Source organism: Oncorhynchus gorbuscha, linkage group LG03 (assembly GCF_021184085.1).
Source record: "Oncorhynchus gorbuscha isolate QuinsamMale2020 ecotype Even-year linkage group LG03, OgorEven_v1.0, whole genome shotgun sequence".
NCBI classification, from domain to species: Eukaryota; Metazoa; Chordata; class Actinopteri; order Salmoniformes; family Salmonidae; genus Oncorhynchus; species Oncorhynchus gorbuscha.
The window spans coordinates 74,255,163-74,279,026 of NC_060175.1; the positions used below are offsets into that span (position 1 = coordinate 74,255,163).

The 23,864-nt window shown below is 43.4% G+C and overlaps 2 protein-coding genes and 1 pseudogene across 2 annotated transcripts in view; 2 read left to right on the forward strand and 1 right to left on the reverse strand.

Annotated features, from left to right (window-relative positions):
- Nucleotides 1–5,872: 5,872 nt before the first annotated feature.
- Nucleotides 5,873–9,422, forward strand: LOC124031889 (perlwapin-like). Its single transcript, XM_046343681.1, has 4 exons — nt 5,873–6,177; nt 6,612–6,758; nt 8,624–8,761; nt 9,113–9,422. Exons 1-4 carry the CDS (start codon nt 6,030–6,032, stop codon nt 9,247–9,249), a joined length of 570 nt encoding a protein of 189 aa, XP_046199637.1. The 5' UTR covers nt 5,873–6,029; the 3' UTR covers nt 9,250–9,422.
- Nucleotides 9,012–22,322, reverse strand: LOC124031888 (annotated as a pseudogene).
- A 920-nt stretch (nt 22,323–23,242) lies between these two features.
- Nucleotides 23,243–23,864, forward strand: part of LOC124021827 (phosphatase and actin regulator 3-like) — a 61,431-nt gene continuing 60,809 nt past the window's right edge. Inside the window, exon 1 of the mRNA XM_046336966.1 lies at nt 23,243–23,660. Within this exon, the coding sequence (XP_046192922.1) occupies nt 23,549–23,660 (112 nt within the window). The 5' untranslated portion in view covers nt 23,243–23,548. The remainder of the gene's footprint in view (nt 23,661–23,864) is intronic.

The window sequence follows — 23,864 nt, forward strand, 5'->3', positions numbered from 1 at the left end:
ATTTCCCAAAATCAAACCATCAACAGTGTGCTATCTCTTTACATGGCGCCGGAGATTTAGTGGAGATTTAGTGGAAAATATCAGGGTGCCTTGCGAGGATCAGGTGACGAGTGGCTAATCTGCCCTTGTCTTCCGTCCTGCTAGCTAATGTTCAATCGCTGGAAAATAAATGAGACGAGCTGAAAGCACGTATATCCTACCAATGGGACATTAAAAACTGTAATGTCTTATGTTTCACCGAGTCTTGGCTGAACGATGACATTAAGAACATACAGCTGGTGGGTTACACACTCCATCGGCAGCACAAAACAGCAGCCTCTGGTAAGACATGGGGCGGGGGCATATGCATATATATGTGGAAAACAGCTGGTGCACGATATCTAAGGAAGTCTCGAGGCTTTGCTCGCCTGGGGTAGAGTATCTCATGAAAAGACCACACTATCTTCCGAGAGACTTTTAATCTGTATTTTTGTAGCTGTCTACATACCACCACAGACTGATGCTGGCACTAACACCCTGCTCAAGGAGCTGTATACCGCCATAAGCAAACAGGAAATCGCTCATCCAGAGGCGACGCTCCAAGTGGCAGGGGACTTAAATGCAGGGAAACTACACCAGCTCCAACGCTCATCGGATGTGGCAGGGCTTGCACTTACCTCGATGCACTTATTGATAGAACCAGTGACTGATGTATGTGGCAGGTAGCCTAGTGGTTAGAGCGTTGGACTCGTAACCGTTGCAAGATCAAATCCACGAGCTGACAAGCTAAAAATCTGTTGTGCTGCCCCTGAACAAAACAGTTAACCACTGTTCCTAGTCTGTCATTAAAAATAAGAATTTGTTCTTAACTGACTTGCCTAGTTAAATAAAGTCAAAATAAATGTGCAAGGGCTTGCAAACTTTTACAGACTACAAATGGAATCACAGCCAAGAGTTGCCCAGTGACAAGAGCCTACCAGATGAGCTAAATAACTTCTATGCTTGCTTCGAGGCAAGAAACACTGAAATATACATTAGAGCATCAGCTGTTCCGGACAACTGTGTGATCACGCTCTCCGCAGCCGATGTGAGTAAGGTCAACATTCACAAGGCCGCAGGGCCAGACGTATCACCAGTACATGTACTCGAAGCATGCGCTGACCAAGTGTCTTCACTGACATTTTCAACCTCTCCTTGTCTGAGTCTGTGATACTAACATGTTTCAAGCCGACCACCATAGTCCCTGTACCCAAGAACACTAAGGTAACCTGCCTAAATGACTACTGACCAATAGTACTCATGTCTGTAGCCATGAAATGCTTTGAAAGACTGGCCATGGCTCACATCAACACCATTATCCCAGAAACCCTAGACCCACTCAATTAGCATAAAGCACCAACAGATCCACATATGATGCATCGCTATTGCACTCCACACTGCCCTGTCACACCTGGACAAAAGGAACACCTATGTGAGAATGCTATTCATTGACTACAGCTCAGTGTTCAACACCATTGTGCCCTCAAAGCTCACCACTATGCTAAGGACCCTGGGACGAAACACCTGTGGGAGAGGCTGCACCACTTGGAGAATTGGACATGGGAGGAGGAATTAGACGGGAAAGGACCCAGGGCTCAGCCTGGAGAATATCGCCGTCCCAAGGAAGAAATAGATGTGGCTAAAGCGGAGAGGCGCTGGTATGAGGAGGCAGCACGGCGACGCGGTTGGAAGCCCGAAAAGTAGCCCCAAAAAATTATTGGGGGGGGCTAGAAGGGAGTATGGCTATGCCAGGTAGGAGACCTGTGCAAACTCCCTGTGCTCACCGTTGGGCTAGAGAGACCGGGCAGGCACCGTGTTATGCTATGGAGCGCACGGTGTTTCCAGTGCGGGAGCATAGCCCGGTGCGGCACATACTAGCCCTTCCTATTGGCCGGGCTAGAGTGGGCATCGAGCCAGGTAAGCTTGGGCAGGCTCGGTGCTCAAGAGCTCCAGTGCGCCTGCACGGTCCGGTCTATCCAGAGCCACCTCCACACACCAGTCCTCCGGTAGCCAGGCTTCCTGTGCGTGTCCTCGATCCAGTACCACCAGTTCCAGCACCACGCACCAGGCCTCCAGTGCGCCTCGCCTGTTCAGCACAGCCAGAGCCTTCCTTCCCTCCTGCGCTACTGGAGTCTCCTGTCTGTTCAGCCTGAGCTGATAGTCTGCATGAAGCAGCCAGAGCAGTCTTCATGCAGCAGTCAGTCTGCATGAAGCAGACAGAGCTGCTAGTCTGCAAGGTGCTGCCAGCCTGCATGGAGCAGTCGGAGCTGTCAGCCTGCATGGAGCAGTCAGAGCTGTCAGTCTGTATGAAGCATCCAGAGCTGTCAGTCTGCATGGAGCAGCCAGAGCTGTCAGTTTGCATGAAGCAGCCAGAGTTGTCAGTCTGCAAGAGCTGCCAGTCTGCAAGGTGCTGCCAGTCTGCATGGAGCAGCCAGAGCTGTCAGTCTGCATGGAGCAGCCAGAGCTGCCAGTCTACATGGAGTAGCCAGAGCTGTCAGTCTGCATGGAGCAGCCAGAGTTGTCAGTCTGCATGAAGCAGCCAGAGCTGTCAGTCTGCAAAGAGCTGCCAGTCTGCAAGGTGCTGCCAGCCTGCATGGAGCAGTCAGTGCTGCCAGTCTGCATGGAGCAGCCAGAGCTGTCAGCCTGCATGGAGCAGTCAGAGCTGTCAGTCTGCATGAAGCAGCCAGAGCTGTCAGTATGCATGAAGCAGCCAGAGCTGTCAGTCTGTAAGAAGCAGCCAGAGCTGTCAGTCTGCATAGAGCAGCTAGATCCGCCAGTCAGCCATGATCTTCTAGATCTGCCAGACAACCAGTCTCTTCTAGATCTGCCAGACAACCAGTCTCTTCCAGATCTGCCAGATAACCAGTCTCTTCCAGATCTGCCAGACAACCAGTCTCTTCCAGATCTGCCAGACAACCAGTCTCTTCCAGAGCTGCCAGTCAACCAGTCTCTTCCAGATCTGCCAGTCAACCAGTCTCTTCCAGATCTGCCAGTCAACCAGAATCTTCCAGATCTGCTAGTCAACCTGAATCTTCCAGTTCCGCCAGCCAGCCAGGATTTACCGGAGCCTACTACCTGCCTGAGCTTCATCTCAGTACTGGGCTTCTTCTCAGTACTGGGCTTCCTCTCAGTACTGGGCATTCTCTCAGTACTGGGCTTCCTCTCAGTACTGGGCTTCCCCTCAGTCCCGGGCTGCCCCTCAGTCCCGGGCTGCTTCTGTCCCGAGCTGCCCCTCTGTCCCGAGCTGCCCCTCTGTGCCGAGCTGCCCCTCTGTGCCGAGCTGCCCCTCTGTCCCGAGCTGCCCCTCTGTCCCGAGCTGCCCCTCAGTCCCGAGCTGCCATACAGTCACGAGCTGCCCCTCTGACCAGTGGGGATCTGGGTGAGGACTATTAGGCCATGGTCGGCGGAGAGGATGGATTATCCCAGGACGCGAAGGGGAGGAACAAGGACATTAATGGAGTGGGGTCCACGTCCCGAGCCGGAGCCGCCACCATGGACAGACGCCCACCCGGACCCTCCCTATGGTTTGAGGTGCGTCCGGGAGTCCGCACCTTAGGGGGGGTTCTGTCACGCCTTGGTCATTGTATTTTGTGTTTTTGTTATATTATTTGGTCAGGCCAGGGTGTGACATGGGATTTTGTTATTGTATTTTCGTATTGGGGTTTGTAGTATTTGGGATTGCGGCTGATTAGGGGCGTTGTATAGGCTTGGCTGCCTGAGGCGATTCTCAATCAGAGTCAGGTGATTCTCATTGTCTCTGATTGGGAACCGTATTTAGGTAGCCTGAGTTTCACTGTGTATTTTGTGGGTGATTGTTCCTGTCTTTGTGTAGTTTCACCAGATAGGCTGTAATTAGGTTTCTCGTTCCGTTTGTTGTTTTTGTATTGAGTTATTTCATGTATTGTTTCGTTTTCGTTCATTAAAGATCATGAGTAACAAACACGCTGCATTTTGGTCCGACTCTCTTTCTACAAACGAAGAACGCCGTTACACGGAAAGGGGATTCATCAGAGTAAATTACTTTACCCCAGTCCTCAGCGGTCCAATCCCTGTACCTTTTGCAGAATATCAGTCTGTCCCTGATGTTTTTCTTGCAGAGAAGTGGCTTCTTTGCTGCCCTTCTTGACACCAGGCCATCCTCCAAAAGTCTTCACCTCACTGTGCAAGCAGATGCACTCACACCTGCCTGCTGCCATTCTTGAGCAAGCTCTGTACTGGTGGTGCCCCGATCCCGCAGCTGAATCAACTTTAGGAGACGGTCCTGGCACTTGCTGGACTTTCTTGGGTGCCCTAAAGCTTTCTTCACAACAATTGAACCGCTCTCCTTGAAGTTCTTGATGATCCAATAAATGGTTGATTTAGGTGCAATCTTACTGGCAACAATATCCTTGCCTGTGAAGCCCTTTTTGTGCAAAGCAATGATGACGGCATGTGTTTCCTTGCAGTTAACCGTGTTTGATAGAGGAAGAACAATGATTCCAAGCACCACCCTCCTTTTGAAGCTTCCAGTCTGTTATTCAAACTCAATCAGCATGACAGAGTGATCTCCAGCCTTGTCCTCGTCAACACTCGCACCTGTGTTAACGAGAGAATCACTGACATGATGTCAGCTGGTCCTTTTGTGGCAGGGCTGAAATGCAGTGGAAATGTTTTTGAGGGATTCAGTTCATTTTCTTGGCAAAGAGGGACTTTGCAATTAATTGCAATTCATCTGATCACTCTACATAACATTCTGGAGTATATGCAAATTGCCATCATACAAACTGAGGCAGCAGACCTTGTGAAAATTAATATTTGTGTCATTCCCAAAATATATTCGGCTCATGAGACAAATGCAATTGGATTTGATTTGAAACATTTCATTTATGAATCATTATGCATTATGGGATGTCACCAGCAGTCCAACAGAAATCCTTTCAGTCATTGAATTACCATCTCATTTGAAGTTCAGTTACTGTATTTTTTAATACAGTTTCATTGTATGTGGCAAATGTCAGCTTGAATGCTAATAACAATTTGGTGGTGCTTATATTTGTCCTATTTCACACATGTTCAAGTGTGTTTTAATATCCATGTGTGAATGGAAATGTGTTTTTTGCATATCACAACTCTCCCTGATACACCTTCTGAGAGTGGTGTCACAGCCATGGTCTGCTATTATCAACAACAAGCCGGAAGCAATTAAGGTTAAGGGCCTTGCTCACGTTGACAGATTTTTCACCTTGTAGGCTTGTAGATTTGATCTCACAACCTTTCTGTTACTGGCCAAACACTCTAGCTATTAAGCTACCTGACACCCATGTAAATGTTGGCTGTATGGTTCATGTAATATTCATCAATTTCCTATCCAAAACCATACAAATCCTTAGTTTTAGGCTAACAATATTTGCTTTTGCTGATGGGTTTAGGGTGGTGTTCCCTTTTTTGTCCAATTATGAATATCTGTTCTAATTTCTGGGCAACGTTCCTGTCCATTTGGATCAAGAGCAACCCACGTAAAAAGTTCCATATTGTCTCTTTAATAATTGTTATTAGATGTGACCTAAGCAAGTGTTCGATCCGAACTCGGAATGTAAAATGAGGGACATAGGGACCCTGCAGGTCTATTGTTCCTCATGCGTTGGGCTCTCATTTGGGGTGCGTTCAGTTCGAATAAACGTTTGCTACGTTGCGTGACGGTTTGTACTGAACGACACGTTTCCCCAAAACGTTCTTGAACAGACTTTGACGTATGTTTGCTCCATTTGGTGGGTGTGGCGGGTGTCACTCACTGAGATTTAATAAGGTGTGGTGGCATGAAGCAATGAGTTAAGTATTTAAAGGACAGCGGCCTTGCTGGCGTTCATATATATTTTTATCAGTTATGCTGAGAGCGTTCTTCAACCCTGGCCTGAAACAACAACCCAACCCCTCCGCGTTTTTCAACTGGTCGTTCAGAACTGCCCCGTTTCCGTTTATTTGAACGATGCCCAACGTTTTTTCATACTGAACGCGGTCCAGGTCTCTCTTCTATGAAATCTATTTGGACTATTTGCTCCAAGTACAGTCTTGGAGTCAGCTTGGAAATGAATTCGTCAGCGCTTTGTGCTTTGGTTATTGTTTTGCTGGCTTTTGATTTGAAAATAATCTCTGCTGCAGAAACTGGAGGCAATTCTACAGGTGAGTTGTTAAAATGACTTTGCATTATTTGTCACTATTTTTCATGAAACAAAGTAAGGCAATTTGATTCGTTTTTTAAGATGCCATTTGACATGTAGGCCTACCTTTGTGATGTGAGACACAAGTGACTAGCCTATATAGGCCTAATTGTGTATAGGCTATTTAGCATCTTATTGTGTTGTTTTACTTACTAAAAACACGAGCCAGCCATTAGGATTTAATTTTGCTGGTTGTAACAATCCAGCCTTACACTTGGCCATTTTACGCATAGCCTACACTGAATGTGCCGGTACCGAAAATGAACGAAAAAGCTTCTGTTTTTGTAATCCATTGCCGTAATGTTGCTAGAGTAGCCTACTCTGTAATTACACCTTAATTAACTTGATTTGAGGTCGCCCAAGTTCACTCCAACGATTCCTCCTGCTCTCTCACAGTGCCAATCCTCCCAAAGGCAGGTCAGTGCCCGCGGCTTCTGAACGTGGTGCCATCACAAAAGGGATGCTTTTGCGATGAGGACTGTCCTGGAGATGACAAATGCTGCGTATTTGACTGCGGCGCAGTGTGTGTCCCACCTGCCTTCAGTAAGAAGAACCTGACTGGCTTATTAACCTTATCAGGCCCAGGGATACCTAGATATCTGTTTTTTCACTACTTTTATTGATCTATATGTACAGCCTTCATATTTAGCCTCACAATTAAGTGTTTTACGATTTTCTTTTCAGTACAATGAAAGTATTAGTAGAAATGTAATGAAAAAGAATGACACATTTGTTGCCTTCATGAGTATCATTGACTAATGTCAACAACAAAAACTTAGGTCCACCAAACAATAACCTGATAAAAACATTTTTTACAGAAATGTTTTGCTTAGTGAGAAATTCATGTCCAACTAGTCAGTGACAACTGTGTGGAGTTTGAAGTTTTTGACAGCAACAATGTGAGCTTATTACAGTATTATAGACATATGTTCGGGGGTGTCCTATGATCTTTTATGTAGCAGAGCCTTTGCTTTCTATCGACTCTTGTGCGGCTTGTGAGCTTCGTAGAGCAAAACAGTGCGTGTTTGTGAGCATCTCAGTTTTTTAGTGGGGTTCATAATAGTTTGTAGCGCAAACCGTTCAGAGTTTACAGATGTTTTTGTGAGAAGAACCGTTTTCAGGATCCGCCCTTGTCTCTCAAACACAGCCCCCGTTAATCGCACAAACTAATGGTTGGTATGGGACCATGTCTGTTCCTACAGCCCTTTGTTCCTTCAGTTCCCACAGCCCTATGTTCTCTCAGCCCTATCTTCCCTCAGCCCCAAGTTCCTTCAGCCCTATGTTCTCTCAGCCCTATATTCACTCAGCCCTAAGTTCCTTCAGCCCTATGTTCCCTCAGCTGTTTCCTCAGCCCTGTTCTCTCAGCCCTATGTTCTCTCAGCCCTATGTTCCCTCAGCCCCAAGTTCCTTCAGCCCTATGTTCTCTCAGCCCTATATTCACTCAGCCCTAAGTTCCTTCAGCCCTATGTTCCCTCAGCCCTAAGTTCCTTCAGCCCTATGTTCTCTCAGCCCTATGTTCCCTCAGCCCTAAGTTCCTTCAGCCCTATGTTCCCTCAGCTCTATGTTCTCTCAGCCCTGTTTCCTCAGCCCTATGTTCCCTCAGCTGTTTCCTCAGCCCTGTTCTCTCAGCCCTATGTTCTCTCAGCCCTATGTTTCCTCAGCCTATGTTCCTTCAGCCCTATGTTCTCTCAGCCCTATGTTCCATCAGCCCTAAATCCCCTCAGTTCTTTCTGTCTTCTAAACCCAAATGAGAAGAGTAACCTTTTTTCAAAATCTCTCAATATCTATTATTTTTGGAGGAGCAAGGAATGTACCCGTGGTTCAGATGAGGAAAAACTGAAAACAAATATTTTACATTGTGTATATCTTTCACATCCTTGATGTACACAGGTCTTTTGGTGAGTTGCTCCAATGTTGCATGAATGAATAAGAACCACCAATAACAGTTAAAGATGCATGTGTTTGTACCTTGCATAGAATTGATCCGATAAGGCATTACATGTATTTTTACTTAAGTAGATGCAAAACAAATATGAATAATAATCTATCTTAGAAAATACAATTTGTCTGTAATATTGACAAAAGGTCAAGGTAAAGTGATTGCACATATTCAATAGGTCCCATATACCCTTGAATATTATTACTTAACTATTTGTGTAGATGCTGAAATAATCATATTTTTTTGTAACCTTATAACAATAAGCATTTGTGCCAGTTTTGATTGAAATTGTTTCAGTGATTACTGAGGGAACATAGGGCTGAGGGAACGTAGGGCTGAGGGAAACATTGATGATGGGGACCAAATATCTAGTCACAAATATGACAGATTTTCAGAAAGTGGTTCATGTCTCTTCATGGTAAGTTGGGTTCCCTGACACGTCTGCTCTGCAAATTATGTTGTCCCAAAGCAAAGCCTGGAGTGTGCCCTCGCAGACGATGGGGTTCAGGGATGTGTGCCGAGTTCTGTTCCAATGACAGTGACTGCCCCAATGATGAAAAATGCTGCCACAATGGATGTGGGCATGAGTGCATTGCACCGTACACAGGTAGGATATGGTCCCAGAGTGACAGATACACCCATCTATTGTGTTCATTATTGCTGCATTATTCTGGAAACAAGAAAGCTGGAAATTGTAATGTACATACACATAGATCAATATATTTCACATACACTGTCTTTAGAGCTGAGACACTCAATTAAGAACATTTCCAAGAGACCATGCAGACACACAGAGTCTATATATATGACCCTGAGTATTCCAGCTATAGAATAAGAAAGATTCCAAGTCATTGTAATTGTAAAACTTTAATGGGAATAGTCAGTGTAGGCTGTTGCTACCATAAACCTACAGTATGTTGCTACTTTATAATGAAACACATTTCTTTTGTTGCCTTAGTGAAACCTGGTCGCTGTGCCCTGCCTAAGGGGACCCCCATGTGTGCTGAGTTCTGTTACCATGACGGCCAGTGCCCCGAGGAACAGAAGTGTTGCCGGACAACCTGCGGCCACGCCTGCAGTGAGCCCTGCTCATAGGACAGCAATCTTTGGGTCTGGAGAGAAGTGACAACACTCATAGACTCCTCAAATCATAAAAAAAAAAAAGAAGAGTTCTCCTCCAAGAAGAGGAATGCTTGTTGTTTTTTTTAGGGGGGGGGGGGTTGTACTGGTTCGTATTCCAATCAATAAAGCGGTATGTGCAGCCTTTATATACATTCCAGTACATGTATTACCTTGTTGGTGGAAATCTAGTTTCCAGGGTGCCTTTTTATGCCGGCGCTGAGCTACGGCGACAAATGATGGAACACACTAAGAATGGAAATTGCTCAAGTATGTACACGTTCCGTCTTTCCACCAGATTCAGTGCTTATTCTTCTATTTGGTCAGGGATTTGTCTGGAGCACTCAGGTTTCTAGTGTTACTACACCTCCCCCAACTCTGCACAACGTTTCTGTGTTCCCTGCCAGTGTATACCCACTTCCCAGTCTAAATGGACTGAGTTCAGCAGAGCTATTAAACCGGACATGACCCTCATTAGCCCTGTTTATACCTGGTTCTAACATGCATCCTTTGTCCTGATCCTGCCCACCGCCGGAGGTAGTCAGGCACGAATTTGTAGACGGCTCTGGTCAGTGAAACCATTTAAATCATCATTATCCTGCCCTCTATCATTTACAGGTGGCACAATAGACTTGTGGCATCAATATGTACATTTAAATAAACATTATATTATAAGAATATCAGTCAAATAATTTGCATACAGGGATAGACCAGGAAATCTGGTCACAATGCGTACACCTTGGACAGATAGGAGACACATTTTAATACCACGTGCAGACAGATGTCTGAAAATGTGGGCACAATCTGAATGTGGAGAAGATCAGGACACAGCACGCCTGTTAGCGGCAGGTATAAACAAGGCTTTTTATTTGGAATGCTGAGGGCTTTTTTCCCCCCCACTCTAGTGCCAAACACGTGCGAGAGGAAATTGCTGACTTGCAAAGAAAGAGACCTCTGTGTGTCTGTGTTCTGTTGGAACTTGGCAGGAGTGAGGCCAAGCTTGTTTATAGAGAAAAGAATCATCCGCTCCCTCCCCTTCACATACACACTTCCACAGCTGAGGCAAGTGAGATGGGATACAGAAAGTGAACTGGGTGTATTAAAATAGACTAGGGAAAGTGTCTGCTCCATTTTATCTGATAAAGTAGACCATGATATCTGTTCATGATACATTTCTATCTGAAATGTTCTGTAATGGCGGCAGGTAGCCTAGTGGTTAGAGTGTTGGACTAGAAGCCAAAAGGTTGCAAGATCGCATCCCCGAGCTGACATGGTAAAAATCTGTTGTTCTGCCCTGATTATGAAAATCTGTTGTTCTGCCCTAGTTAGCCTAGGAACAAGTGGGTTGTCATTGAAAATAACTATTTGTTCTTAACTGATTTGCCAAGTTAAATAAAGGTAAAATACATTTTTTGAAATGACATCTGCCTGAATAGGTCCATACTGTATGGCTCATCATAGAATTACATCAGCTGTTATGACTGCTTATGTTATGTCGTGAAGACTCCTAAACTGGATTACGGTACAGTTGATCCAATCCATGCTCAGCGGCCAAGTGTTCATTTATCCTCCAGGAGTTCTCTATCAGTCCAAATGTACTGTTTTGGACTGGGATGAGCGAGTCCACATCATTCTTCAAGTGTGCAATCCTTTTTTCTATGTTCTCCACAAGCCTCCATGTATTTCTTCTTATGAAACCGTAGGACTTGACTTTTTAAAATAAATGTTTGGACAGTTGTCAATTTTATTAAAAAGACAAATAGCCCAGGTTACCCCATATCTTCAAACATTTTCATGCTGTTCGGTAAAATGTGAAGAATCAACAGCAGTTTTAGTACACAAAAAAATGAGCAGTCTTAAAAAGTCAAAAGTATTAAGGGTATATTTGTCTTAGTAAATCAGTTCTTAAACAATGCATAGCAAAATTCTTAAAGTTGAGTTGTGGGTATCTGTGCTAGAAAGGCTTACCAAAGTTTCCACCATTTTTAGAACACAAAAACGTCAATAATAAACACAGACAAAGCTAAGACAAATCTGGTCAAATCAATGGCCGTTTCTTGTAGAGATGGTTGGGTTTTCTTCAAGTACAACCATGTTGACTGGTTCTGTGAGCAATTAACGAAACGTTTACAGAAATCCAACTAACTGGTTATGAAAGCTCTGTAAGTCAGTGCACTTAACTTTTCAACATCAACTTAATGTACAAATATTATTTCTGTTCAGATTGAAGAGGTGCATCAGATCTTTCTAGAGCAATGGCTCGTTACTTTTTCCAGTTACAGATATATCACATCTTGCTGTGATCTGCTGCCGCGTCTGGCAGCCAACTTTCCCCACTGAAACCTGCAGAAAACACTTTGGTTCCTTCGTTACAAACATTAAAAAGGCCTTATTATCTGTTCAACTACACCAGCAGTAGTAGTGCACTGAAGAAACGCCACCCTTTCTGCTCCTCACGGTGAGAAAATGCCTTCGAATCCATGACACTTCATAAAGTCTCATGTTTCACTTCTTTGTCCTCCACAAAACAGAACTGAGAGTTTTGGTTTTTATTGCAGAAGCTTCCCATGTTTAAAGTAGCATCTCCCTGAAACTTACCTTCACGTTTCCCAAGTGGTGTAATCACTGACCTCATTGCCCCACCGCAAAAATGTGCTTGATAATGTTGTTAGCTTTAGCATGATAGCATTCTGGCCCATCACAGCAGTGGCACACCCCTGAGCCTGTGGATGATGTTGCCTAGCCGTTTGGCCAGGCTCGAGCTCCTCCACCTGGAAGGTGCGGGTCAGGAGGTTGTAGAGGGAGCCGTAACCCACGGCCATCACGGTGCAGGTGAGGCAGATGACATTGTAGGGCATGCTGAAATCAGGAGTGGGCAGGTTCACCAGCAGAGGCTCCGTGTAGACCCGCATGAAGTAACTGGACTCCTCTTTACACGGGAAACTGGGTAGACAGAAATGAATTATAATAATCTATGAGGGTTGGAGGTCAATTGCATTCAAAATCAATGGAATTGAGGAATGATACACTACTTCCAAAAGAAGATTTATTTGGCGATATTTTCTTAAAAATTGCATTACATCAGGTGATAAACTAAAACACTTAAGACAACTGCTACGTAAGTGTTCAACCTGTACTTAAAAGAAAATAAACAGCCTAATGACTCACAAGCTGCTGAAAAGCGGGTGTTCCTGGGTGCTGTTGGTATCCATGGCGACAACACTGGGCACGAGAGCGCTGGTAACAGAAGACCTAAAGCGAGGGACAACATTTCATCAAATATCTGCTACTGGAAACTTGAATATCTGCAGACTACAATCAAGTGGTATCTCAATTTTAGCCAAGGCCCCATCTTCATTCAGAATCAAAGTCGAGACAAATATTTAAAATAACTTCATACTAGCTGGGCTTGATTGAGCTTGCTTGGGACAACGGAACCAATAGCAGAAAAACTGCAAATTGCTAAAGGAATTTGAAAGATTCCTAATTGTATTTGAACCCAGTTCTGAAGCAAATCTAAAAGCTATGACAGCAATTATAGGCAAACAACACTTCAAAGTTATGACAAAGAGTACATTAACTGTCCAAATTCCCATTACAATTGGCATTTCTTTAGACAAAACAGAACTTGACCCGTAGCATAGACAAATGCATATCTTCTATTTCTGTAGACTTCAATAAAGTCAAAGTTATACCCGATGTAGAAGCCATGGTTGGGGTCGGGGGTGTACTCCGTCCACTTCTGGAGTGCCCTCTCAAACTGCATGGTGACATCGGTCACAGAGTTAGGAGGCAGCTGGACCAACATCTCCAGCAGGTGGGGCTGAAGGCTGCCTTTGGACGGCTGGTAGTGGATGTAACCTAGGTAGAGAAGAAGAAAGGAAACATGTATTTATTTGCACAACCAGGAAAGACAAGCAAGTAAGTAAGAATATACACAAAATATCATGAAGGTGTTCCTAATGTTAAGTTGCACCCTGCAGAACAGCCTGAATTCGTCAGGGCATGAACTCTACAGGGTGTCGAAAGCATTTCACAGGGATGCTTCCCACAGTTGTGTCAAGTTGGCTAGATGTCCTTTGGGTGGTGGACCATTCTTGATAGACACGGAAAACTGTTGAGCGTGAAAATCCCAGCAGAGTTGCAGTTCTTGACACAAACCGGTGCGCCTGGCACCTACTACCATACCATGTTCAAAGGCACTTAAATGTTTGTCTTGCCCATGTCTCAATTTTCTCAAGGCTTAAAAATAAAGACATTACACACAGAAGATACAATTAAAAACATTAACATGTAGTGTGCGTATCTATTAGTTACACATTTATGATAGTGAAGAATGTTCTCCCCATGTGGGCAGATAGGCCTTTCCCTCAAGAGCTATCAATAGGTAGCTGAAATTCATATCAACATTAGGCCCTACTTCTTCAAAGTGCACAAATCTAAAAGTTAGTTGATCAAAAAGGAACCGGGGTCATGTTCAGTAGGGGACCCAACAGAAAATGTGTTGCAACGGAAAACGAAAACCATCGTTTCATGTTAGACTTAGCCAGGTAGTCCCTCCCTGTTTTAGTCCGATTTCTTCAGGTTTGGTGCCTAATGAACTAGACCCAGGCATAGTTGAAACAGTGTCAGCAGGTGTGCAGCAGCAGTACTCACTGGGTTTGTTGTCGCGACACTTGCTGGTGCGGTGAGCGTGTGAATGTAGAGGCACAGGTACCAGGGCACGGTGTCCAGCAGGAGCACAGGGAAGGCCCGGTATGTGTGGTGATTGTACACCAGGGTGTGGATCTCCTCCGTCTGCAGCCCGTAATAATAGAAATAGAATTACTAAAATAGAAATAGAATTTCTATATGGTCTATATATATATTTCTATATGGTCTTATATATATATATATATATAATTTCTATATGGCCCTACATCAAAATTCCTTCATATCAGAAAATCTTCCCTTTTCTGTAACACGTACATTACATGATCATACTTCGTAGTAACTGCAAATTATACTATTGCCAACAACATATTAACATGCTGTTTCTTAGTACCTTAGTAACAGCATTGTAATTGGATTGAGCAGTTTTTTTAATTAAAATAAATACACAAGAGGAATAGGGACTGTTTCTTATTCCACTTGTGTACGGGAAGTGAACAGACAGTCGAGGGAACATCTTTCTGGAATGAAACGCAGCCCACATATGGAGTCGTGTCCTTGCCCGGTGTCACTCACTCACCACTCTCGGCTGCTCTCCAGCGCAGCAGCATGTTGAGGGAGCGCGTCTGTCCGAACGTTGCCTGGTTGGTGAGGTCATAGACCGAGTAGGTTCTCCGATCCCCCAGCACCACAGCCTGGCTCAACAGGGGTGTGGCTGGACTCAATTCAAACTGCTCCCCCTTTAAAGGGGAAAAACAACAACAATCTATTCCTGCTCAACTACCATAGGATTGATAGAGATAAATAGGTTTTCATTCCACAAATACATGTAGCACAATGGCGCTCGTTGGCAGGAATAGATTGTTGTTGAATTACAGTCCAGTTTACAGAAGAACATGAACATGATTAAAATAGAAACTCATTCATATTTTAATTTGAACAAGGGTCTGCTTAAAAGCCTAACTAATGATGGTATTGGCCTGTCTTTGTAGTGTTCCGCGTTATATCAAATCTGACGGAGTTGCCCGCCCTGACGTGAACCTCACTCCAGATCTCTGATCCCTTGTAGGTGACAACAAGCTGGAGAATGTGTTTGAACCCTACAGCTTGAGAGCCAGCCCCCATTGCACTACTCTATACAAGTAGTGTTGACTGGTGTTTTAGTGTAAACAAAACATGCAGGCGCCCCCTCGATGCTCAGCCAACTTCTTTTGCGATGCACCATTGTAGCAGGTATGTCAGTGATTGGACTAAAGCTTGGCATGCACAAAGAGGTCAGTCTGAGAAAGGCTCATTTCAATAGGAAGACCATGGAGTGTTGATAGTTGTTTGAACTTTGGTACGTATTATTGGTGCTGACTGCTGACTTTTCTTTTTACTTCAGAAGAATTTGCTTTTGAAACTCAAAATTCATGCTCTGTTCCTTGACTGTATGAAGTAACTAAGTCATTCTGAGTAAGACCGTCTGCTAACTAAATAGAATTTGGATTCATATAAAGTTTGAGGTAATGTAAAGTTGGTTGTGTAAAGTATGCGGTCATGTAGCGTTAGTCACGTAATGTTACTTACCTGAGGGTTGTCTGTGACGTCCACGTACACTTTACTGGAGGAGGCCAGGGGGCAGGCTTCAGTCAGGGTACGAGAGAACATCTTGAACAGGGACCACTCTGTGGAAACACCCAGTAACCCAACACGTCATGTTCATGTCCTCCATTTTGTATGTTTCTAAATGCATTGACCAGTCTTTTTCATGGAGCTTAGAAGGGCAATGTCTGTACACCACAGTAGAAAGAAATTACTTTTACATGAAAATGAACATAACTTATCTCCTTCATTTTATTGTAAAGTGTTGCAATTTGAAATTCACTTAAAATAAATGTAATTTGAAAAATGTGCCATTTTCACTGTGCAAAATATAGCCAACATGCAAATGCACCTACATGAAGCAGTGTCAGAGAGGAAGATATTGTACATCTTGGCAATACCAGCATGTTTTAGCAATAGTGTGGTGATACTACACTGAACAACAATAAACACAAACTTTTTACTGAGTTAAAGTTCATATAAGGAAATCAGTCAATTGAAATAGATGCAATAGGCCCTAATCTATGGATTTCACTTGACTGGGAATACAGATATGCATCTGTTGGTCACAGATACTCAAAAAAAAGGTAGGGTGTGGATCAGAAAATCAGTCTGTATCTGGTGTGACAACCATTTGCCTCATGCAGCACGACATCTCCTTCACATAGAGTTGATTGTGGTCTGTGGAATTTTGTCCCACTCCTCTTCAATGGCTGTGTGAAGTTGCTGGACATTGGCGGGAACTGGAACACCCTGTCCTACGTGTCAATCCAGAGCATCCCAAACATGCTCAAATGGGTGACATGTCAGGTGAGTATGCAGGCCATGGAAGATCTGAGACATTTTCAGCTTCCGGGAATTGTGCATAGATCCTTGCGACATGGGTGTCACGTTCTGACCTTAGTTCTGTTGTTATGTCTTTGTTTTAGTATGGTCGTGAGTTGGGTGGGTTGTCTATGTTCCTTTTTCTATGTTTTGGGATTTCTGTGTTTGGCCTAGTATGGTTCTCAATCAGAGGCAGCTGTCAATCGTTATCCCTGATTGAGAACCACACTTAGGTAGCCTGGTTTCACTTTTGAGTTGTGGGTGATTATTTTCCGTGTCAGTGTTTGTGCCACACGGGATTGTTTAGTTTGTTTCAGTATTTCACGTTGTTATTTTGTAGTTTAGTGTTCATGTAAATAAAGTATCGTTATGGACACTTACCACGCTGCACATTGGTCCGACCTCTCTTACTCCTCGTCAGAAGAAGAGGACAAACGTTACAATGGGGTGATGCATTATCATGCTGAAACATGAGGTGATGGCACGACAATGGGCCTCACGATCACATCACGGTATCTCTGCATTCAAATTGCCATCAATAAAATGTAATTGTGTTCATTGTCCGTAGCTTATGCCTGCCCACACCATAACCCCACCACTACCACAGGGCACTTCGTTCACAATGTTGACATCAGCAAATCTCTCGCCCACATGACGCGGTACACGCTGTCTGCCATTTGAAACTGGGATTCATCTGTAAAGAGTAGACATCTCAACCGTGTCCATCAAAGGTGAGCATTTTCCCACTGAAGTCGGTTACGACGCCAAACTGCAGTCAGCTCAAGACCCTGGTGAAGACGATGAGCAAACAGATGAGCTTCCCTGAGACGGTTTCTGACAGTTTGTGCAGAAATCCTTTGGTTGTGCAAACCCAGTTTCATCAGCTCTCCCGGTGGTTGGTCTCAGACGATCCAGCAGGTGAAGAAGCCAGATGTGGAAGTCCCGGGCTGGTGTGGTTACACGTGGTCTGCAGTTGAGAGGCCAGTTGGACGTACTGCCAAATTCTCGAAATCAACATTGGAGGTGGCTTATGGTAAAGAAAGTAACATTCAGTTCTCTGGCAACAGCTCTGGTGGACATTCCTGCAGTCAGCATGCCAATTGCACACTCCCTCAAAACATCTATGGCATTGTCTTGTGTGACAAAACTGCACATTTTAGAGTGGCCTTTTATTGTCCTCAGCACAAGGTGCACCTGTGCAATGATCATGCTGTTTAGTCAGCTTCTTGAAATGCCACACCTGTCAGGTGGCTGGATTATCTTGGCAAAGAATAAATGCTCACTAACAGTGATGTAAACAAATTTGTGCACAACATTTTAGAGAAATAAAATGTCCGGGATCTTTTATTTCAGCTCATGAAACCAACACTTTACATGTGGCGTTAATATTTTTTGTAATACCCTTTTCACACTATAGAGTCGACGTACACTGTACTGGCTCAGATATTTTCCATTCACACTGTCCACGTTTCCAGCAACTATATGGTGGAGGCATAACCAGGCCAGCGCAGTACAGCTTGGCTCAGCTCAGTATGTGAAAGGGGTATAATACTGAATGAGGAGAGGCCTCTCTCACCTCATTTGCCCTGGCCAGAGGAGTGCAGGTCAAACACCACGTTCAGTGTCTGTCTCAGCTCCCATGCTGTGGACTTGCACTGCCAGTCCTGAAACAACAGTAGCCGAGTGTCATATAAATGCTCAGACTAATCAACAGTGACAGGTTTTCGAACGGGATTACAAGTAGGATGGAAGGTGAAATCAGTGGCTTGGTATTTTCTACAGGATTACTTTAGAAAGACAACACAAAAGAATGTGATGGTTATTTTTCTTTGATATGGATGACCACATAATGAAGGTTATAGTATTCCTCATAACTATGTAGCTATAATATACAGTTGAAGTCAGAAGTTTAAATACATTTAAACTCAGTTTTTCACAATTCCTGACATTTAATCCTAGTAAAAATGTCATGTCTTGGTCAGTTAGGATCAACACTATTTTAAGAATGTTAAATGTCAGAATAATAGGAGAGAGAATGATACATACATCTGAAGACTGTACATACATACACCTCACCTGACACACAAGTGTGATGTGTAGAGCCTGGGAGTAGAAGCTGCTGTGGAAGAGTTTCTCAGAGTTCATTAGGACTGCCAGACCAGTCTAGAGAAAGGAGATGGGCAACATGAAGAACATGGTTAATCCCCACACAACGCATGCACGTACACGCACACAGACTTTAAGTCTATTCCAATAAAAGGATAACACTACATGCTAATGGTTTTAAAATAATCACCTAACCACAAATCAGGGTTTAGTAGGGCACGACGTAGCAAAATAAATAAAGAGAATGGCCATTTTAGAACAAGTCCAGGTAGTCCTTCCCTCTTTTAGTCTGGTTTTTTTCCTCCCCTGTTTAGTGCCTAATGAACATGAAGAAGGAAGCCTCCGCACCCTTTTTCAGATTTAGTATACTACAATACTACGCTTTTGGTAAATGTGACATTCATAAGACCATCCAACATAAGACGGACTGGTACCTTGGTGCCGCAGGGAAGGAGTTTCTTCCACGGCGTCAGATTCTCAGTACAAGCGATCTCCCGCGGCAACACAGCATATCGCAGAAAGCGCTGGTCCGTTACTGTATAGCAGAGGACGTATACAGGACACACATACAGGTGCATGACACACAGGTCCACATCACAACACTTAGCATTATGGAGAATCACACATCAACACGGTATAGTTTCACATCTTTAATAATACTGTACTATCTAATTCCATAACCGCGTCATGATTCCTTTGAGTGCATATGCAAAGCATTGGTTGGCACGTGGTCTTGTTCATTAAGGCATACCGTAGAAAAGTGTTTCTCATTAGATCATTACAGATAATACCTCCCCATTTCAGATCGTTTTCTTCCATTTGATCCCTTATGAATACGAGCCTGCTCTCTGTTCAGAGGCAAGCTAGCTACTCTAGAGACTTGGGTGCCTTACTGTCACGAGAATTAGGTTCTCAGTGATCATAAACCAATTCATTTAAAATACTCAGTCTGTGACCGGAATTTGTAAGATACTGGTTGGAATGAAAACAGACAGAGGCCAGTCCACAATAGTCAAATGTTTATTCACGAGAACATTCTGGTGTGCACAGTACAAAGACCTTCATTTATAGTGACACACATACTTCCACACAAAACATTAGGTATCCTACGCCCACACTGTCCTGATACCCAGTCAACAGAGATTAGGGGAGTCCGTGAGAATAGCTTCTTCCCGCCCTCTCTCAAGATAGAGAGAGACCCTGGGAAGTTCTCGGTGCCCCCAGCCAAGGTCGGCACCAAATCTTGCTCAGACAGTCTGTTATCAAGATACTAGACATATTGTCACCAAAACATTCATTCTGACTAAGAACTACACTCCCGGATATATAATTCTACTGACTAAAACCAAACACAGCATTAAAATAACCTAATGATTCTAATCAATTCCATACAATCATATGGTTTCAGAGTTATGTTTCACAGTATAATATTCTAATCATTTATTAAAACATATCCCATTAACACTTACCATTGCCCACGCCGAGAGGCTTGAAGGAGGCACTGGGCTGCACCGTGTTGGTGGAGTCAATGAAATTCAGCGAGGCACAGAAGATCCCTGAGAGGACGTTGGTCAGCTCCTTCCAGGCAATGTCCACACTACAAGACAACGCACGAAATGACATAATTCAATAGAATTTCAATGCTAATATAGTTTGGGAGAAATGACAATGGGTAAAATGGCAGTATCTGCCACCAGTGACAAAAAGACATGGCTGTGAAATGTTGTGACACATTCCTGGTCAAAGACTCAATAGGCCAAATGAAAGTGATGCAGGCTGTCACTACAAAAATGGGTGAGACTAGCGCCACACATACGTATGGATATATTCGACTACCAACCATGATGACAGATATATAGCTGATATGTTATCTTCAACAGTAAGGAAAGTGAACATGTGTGGCTAAATATACAGTATATACACACTCACTCAGTTACAGTGTCCTGAAACCATACCCACAGTTCGGCACCAGGGGGCGACGGTAGGAAAGGCTGGCACCACTGCATGGTCCTCCAGTAGCCCTGAGTGAAGGAGATGTGGAGCTCACTCACAGAGAACTTCGAAATCACCTGGCCCAGAGACTTCAGGAAGAGTTGGTAGTGGGAGACTGAAAATATACATTTGGGGGAAAAACAGTGAGTTGCATATAACACTAGTATGTTGACTTGGACATAACTGTCGGGCAAATTAGGCATGGGGCCTAAGTACTGATGACAGTGAATGCACAGCAAGTTACTCGGATTAATCAGCTCACAATAGACAATTAATTGGTATATACAGCCTGGAACTAATGCCTGCAAAATTGTATAAATATTCCTTACAAGCCAGAATGTTTAATAAAATGACATTTCAACTTACTCTACCAGTTGTCTGTGCTAGTTGTTCTTCTGCTGCTCGAAAATTGATAGAAGAATATACACAGGATAGTATTGTTTACCCAACTTTAGTTAGCTATTAACGAGAGAACCTATTGAAACCAGCATGCCATGACAATGAACATGGTATATTCTGAATCGGGGGAGGACAGAGAACAATCCACATATTATTATTTAAAAAAAATTTGAAATAGGAATTTAACATTTCAAAAATAAAATTTAAAGTGTTGATTGTTCTCCGTCCTACCCTGATTCAGAATATACCATTGGCATGGCATGCTGGTTGCAATAGCTAACTAAAAAGTCAGGTAAACAAAACATTTTTGTATCAATTTTCGAGCAGCTGAAGGACAAATAGCACAGACAACCAAAAGAGTAAGTTTAAAAACGTAATTTTATTCAACATTATGGCTTGTAAGGAACATCTACACAATTTTGCAGGCATTAGTTTGACTGTATTTATCAATTAATTGTGTATTACAAGTCTGATTAGTCAGACTAAGCAACAGTCAACATAGCCTACCAGCACTAACACCTTGTTCAACTATTCAACTCCTCAAGCCATTGATTGTTTGGTTCAATCAAATATGCTTAGTGCTGTGCTGGAACAAAAGCCTGCACTGATGCACTGATGGCTAGTGTCCCAGTGTGGCTACTAGATAGATGACGAAAACATTATGTGATTGACCCAAATATAATTTCAAATCAAACTCTTTACCTTTATTTCCTCGCAAGAAGTCCGTATCCCACAAGGTTCGGAACTGGAAGCTGGCGTAAGTATCCCCAGAATGCAATGGTCTGATCACCAACTCTTCCCGAAACCGGTCTTTTTCGGGCGGTGGTGGAGGTTCGTCTAGGGTTTTCTTGGTGTCAGAGACATGGTCAACTTTGTCGCTTGGAACATCTACTATGTTCGTTTCGAGGGAGTCCCGCCTCTCCTCTTCCGCGGCCTCTTGGATTTAGTCTTTTGCGGGAGGTGGTGCGGGGATGTCATAGGTTTGAACATGGTCAGCTTCGTTGTCGCTTGGAGTATCTGTTAACGATAGATTCGTTTCGACCTCGGTAGCCTCCCATTGCCTCTCCTCTTCCACGGCATGGGTTTGGCCCTCGGCATCTTTCACCTGATTTGTTTCTTGTACGTCTGCTGTAACAAACACGTATACTAATCCACAAAGAACGAACGCCAGCATATAAACATTGCAGCTGTGCGCTTTCATTTTCCCGACTTGCTGAATGACGGCGCCTACTTCCTTAACGGCGTGTCATGTTGACCAATAGGATTAAAATAATTGAGTCTATTATGGACAATCATCACTGCGCAAAAGATGCGCATAGTGACTGATCTAAACGTGCTTTGTTACCAGCAATATTTACATCGGATTCATTGTTTGATAAATTGAACATATCATATGTTGATGTAACAGAATAGGATAAATTAATGTATCTGTGTTTTTCATAGATACACAGTCAAGCCGAGCAGGATGCTTTATATTGTTGCTTCTTAGGCCTTTAAACCAGTAGCCTGATATACTACATTTCCCTTCATTTCTGTTAGTACTCTCTCTACTTATAGACAATGGGTCTTGGCTACTGATTTCCTTTCAGCCAATAACACTAGGCCTATCCAGCTGTTTTTTCTTAAAGCTGCAGTCGGCAACATTTTGTGTGACCCAACCAAATCCACATAGAACTGTAGTTATAGATCTGTCATTCTCATTGAAAGCAAGTTTAAGAAGCAGAACGTATGTAAGTTATTTCTCACTTGCTAGTTTCATTTTTGCGTCTTTTACTGGTATGGTACACCAGCTTCAAACAGCTGAAAATACAATATTTTGGTTACGGAAAATATATTTCACAGCAGTTTAGATGGTACCATGTTTCTCTACACTATAATTGCTTGTTCTGTCACAAACTCTTAGAATTTTAGCAACAGGAAATGGTGGAGCAATTTCTACATAGTGCATTTTTAATCCCTTCAATGCCATTCATAATTACATTGAAATATTAGGATAAATTGCAGTATTTACAATTTTTAAAAACATTTTCAAACTCTTTGTAGTCCTGAGATGTCTTCTATGAACCAATTAACCACATCTTGATGTTCTGCTCTATTCACCCTCATCACCATCCATGCTCATAGTATGTGGATATTAGAATCATTCGAATTGGCCAAACCAGCTTCAGAAATCATGAATGCTTTGTTGACATTGATGTGGTGACAGAAAGCACATTAATAAATCCAGATGTTGTATGTAGGCCTAAATGTGTGTTGCTGGCTACAATGGCTGCATTCACACAGGAAGCCTAATTTTGATATTTGTTTCTCACTAATTGGTCTTTTGGCCAATCAGAGCTGAGTAAAGACCTGATGTGATTGGTCAAAAGACCAATTAGTGGGGGAAAATATAAAAATGGGTCTGTCTGTATAAACCAGCGTATAAACGCAGCCGATGTTGCGAGCAAAACACTTTAATCCATCCAACTGATATTTACCACATTCCCACTTGGTTATGAACGCAGGAATATAGATGGGCACATCCGTATCACCGCTCCCACGTCCACACGCGCTCCAACATACTAGGAATTTCTGCTCAGCACCCATGGCCCCCCATTAGATGCTCAAAGCCGCTGTTGTCATAACGAATTATATCTGCACTACTGCTGTTTACTTCTGAAGTTGCCTGCCTCTGGTAGGGTTTTCAATATTTTATTCAGAATTCCTGTGCTCTATCCCTATGGCTACATCCGATGGAAATGGAATAGACGGCTGTCATTTGCAACGAGGCAAATCTCAAAGTGACCCAAACCTCCTCACCGAATCCAGCATCGATCTAGTGCACAACACAGGTAAGATAGGCCTACATATTTTGTTGTCAGGATATTCTATAGGCTATAATATTGGAGTTTTATTATAAATCTAATCGCTTTGGTATTGCTAAATGGGATATGAGGACCACATCGGAATAATAAGCACTCCATGCTTCCATTTGACAGCAAAACATTTCATAAAAGTGATTCTCTGAGAATTGAGATAAATATCCTGACGCGTTT

Bases quoted from the DNA above. Each gene is read 5' to 3' on its own strand.
- LOC124031889 (XM_046343681.1), top strand. From the start codon at position 6,030: ATGAAATCTATTTGGACTATTTGCTCCAAGTACAGTCTTGGAGTCAGC. The intron at 6,178-6,611 runs GTGAGTTGTTAA...GCTCTCTCACAG, and splicing joins AACTGGAGGCAATTCTACAG to TGCCAATCCTCCCAAAGGCA. The intron at 8,762-9,112 runs GTAGGATATGGT...TTGTTGCCTTAG, and splicing joins GTGCATTGCACCGTACACAG to TGAAACCTGGTCGCTGTGCC.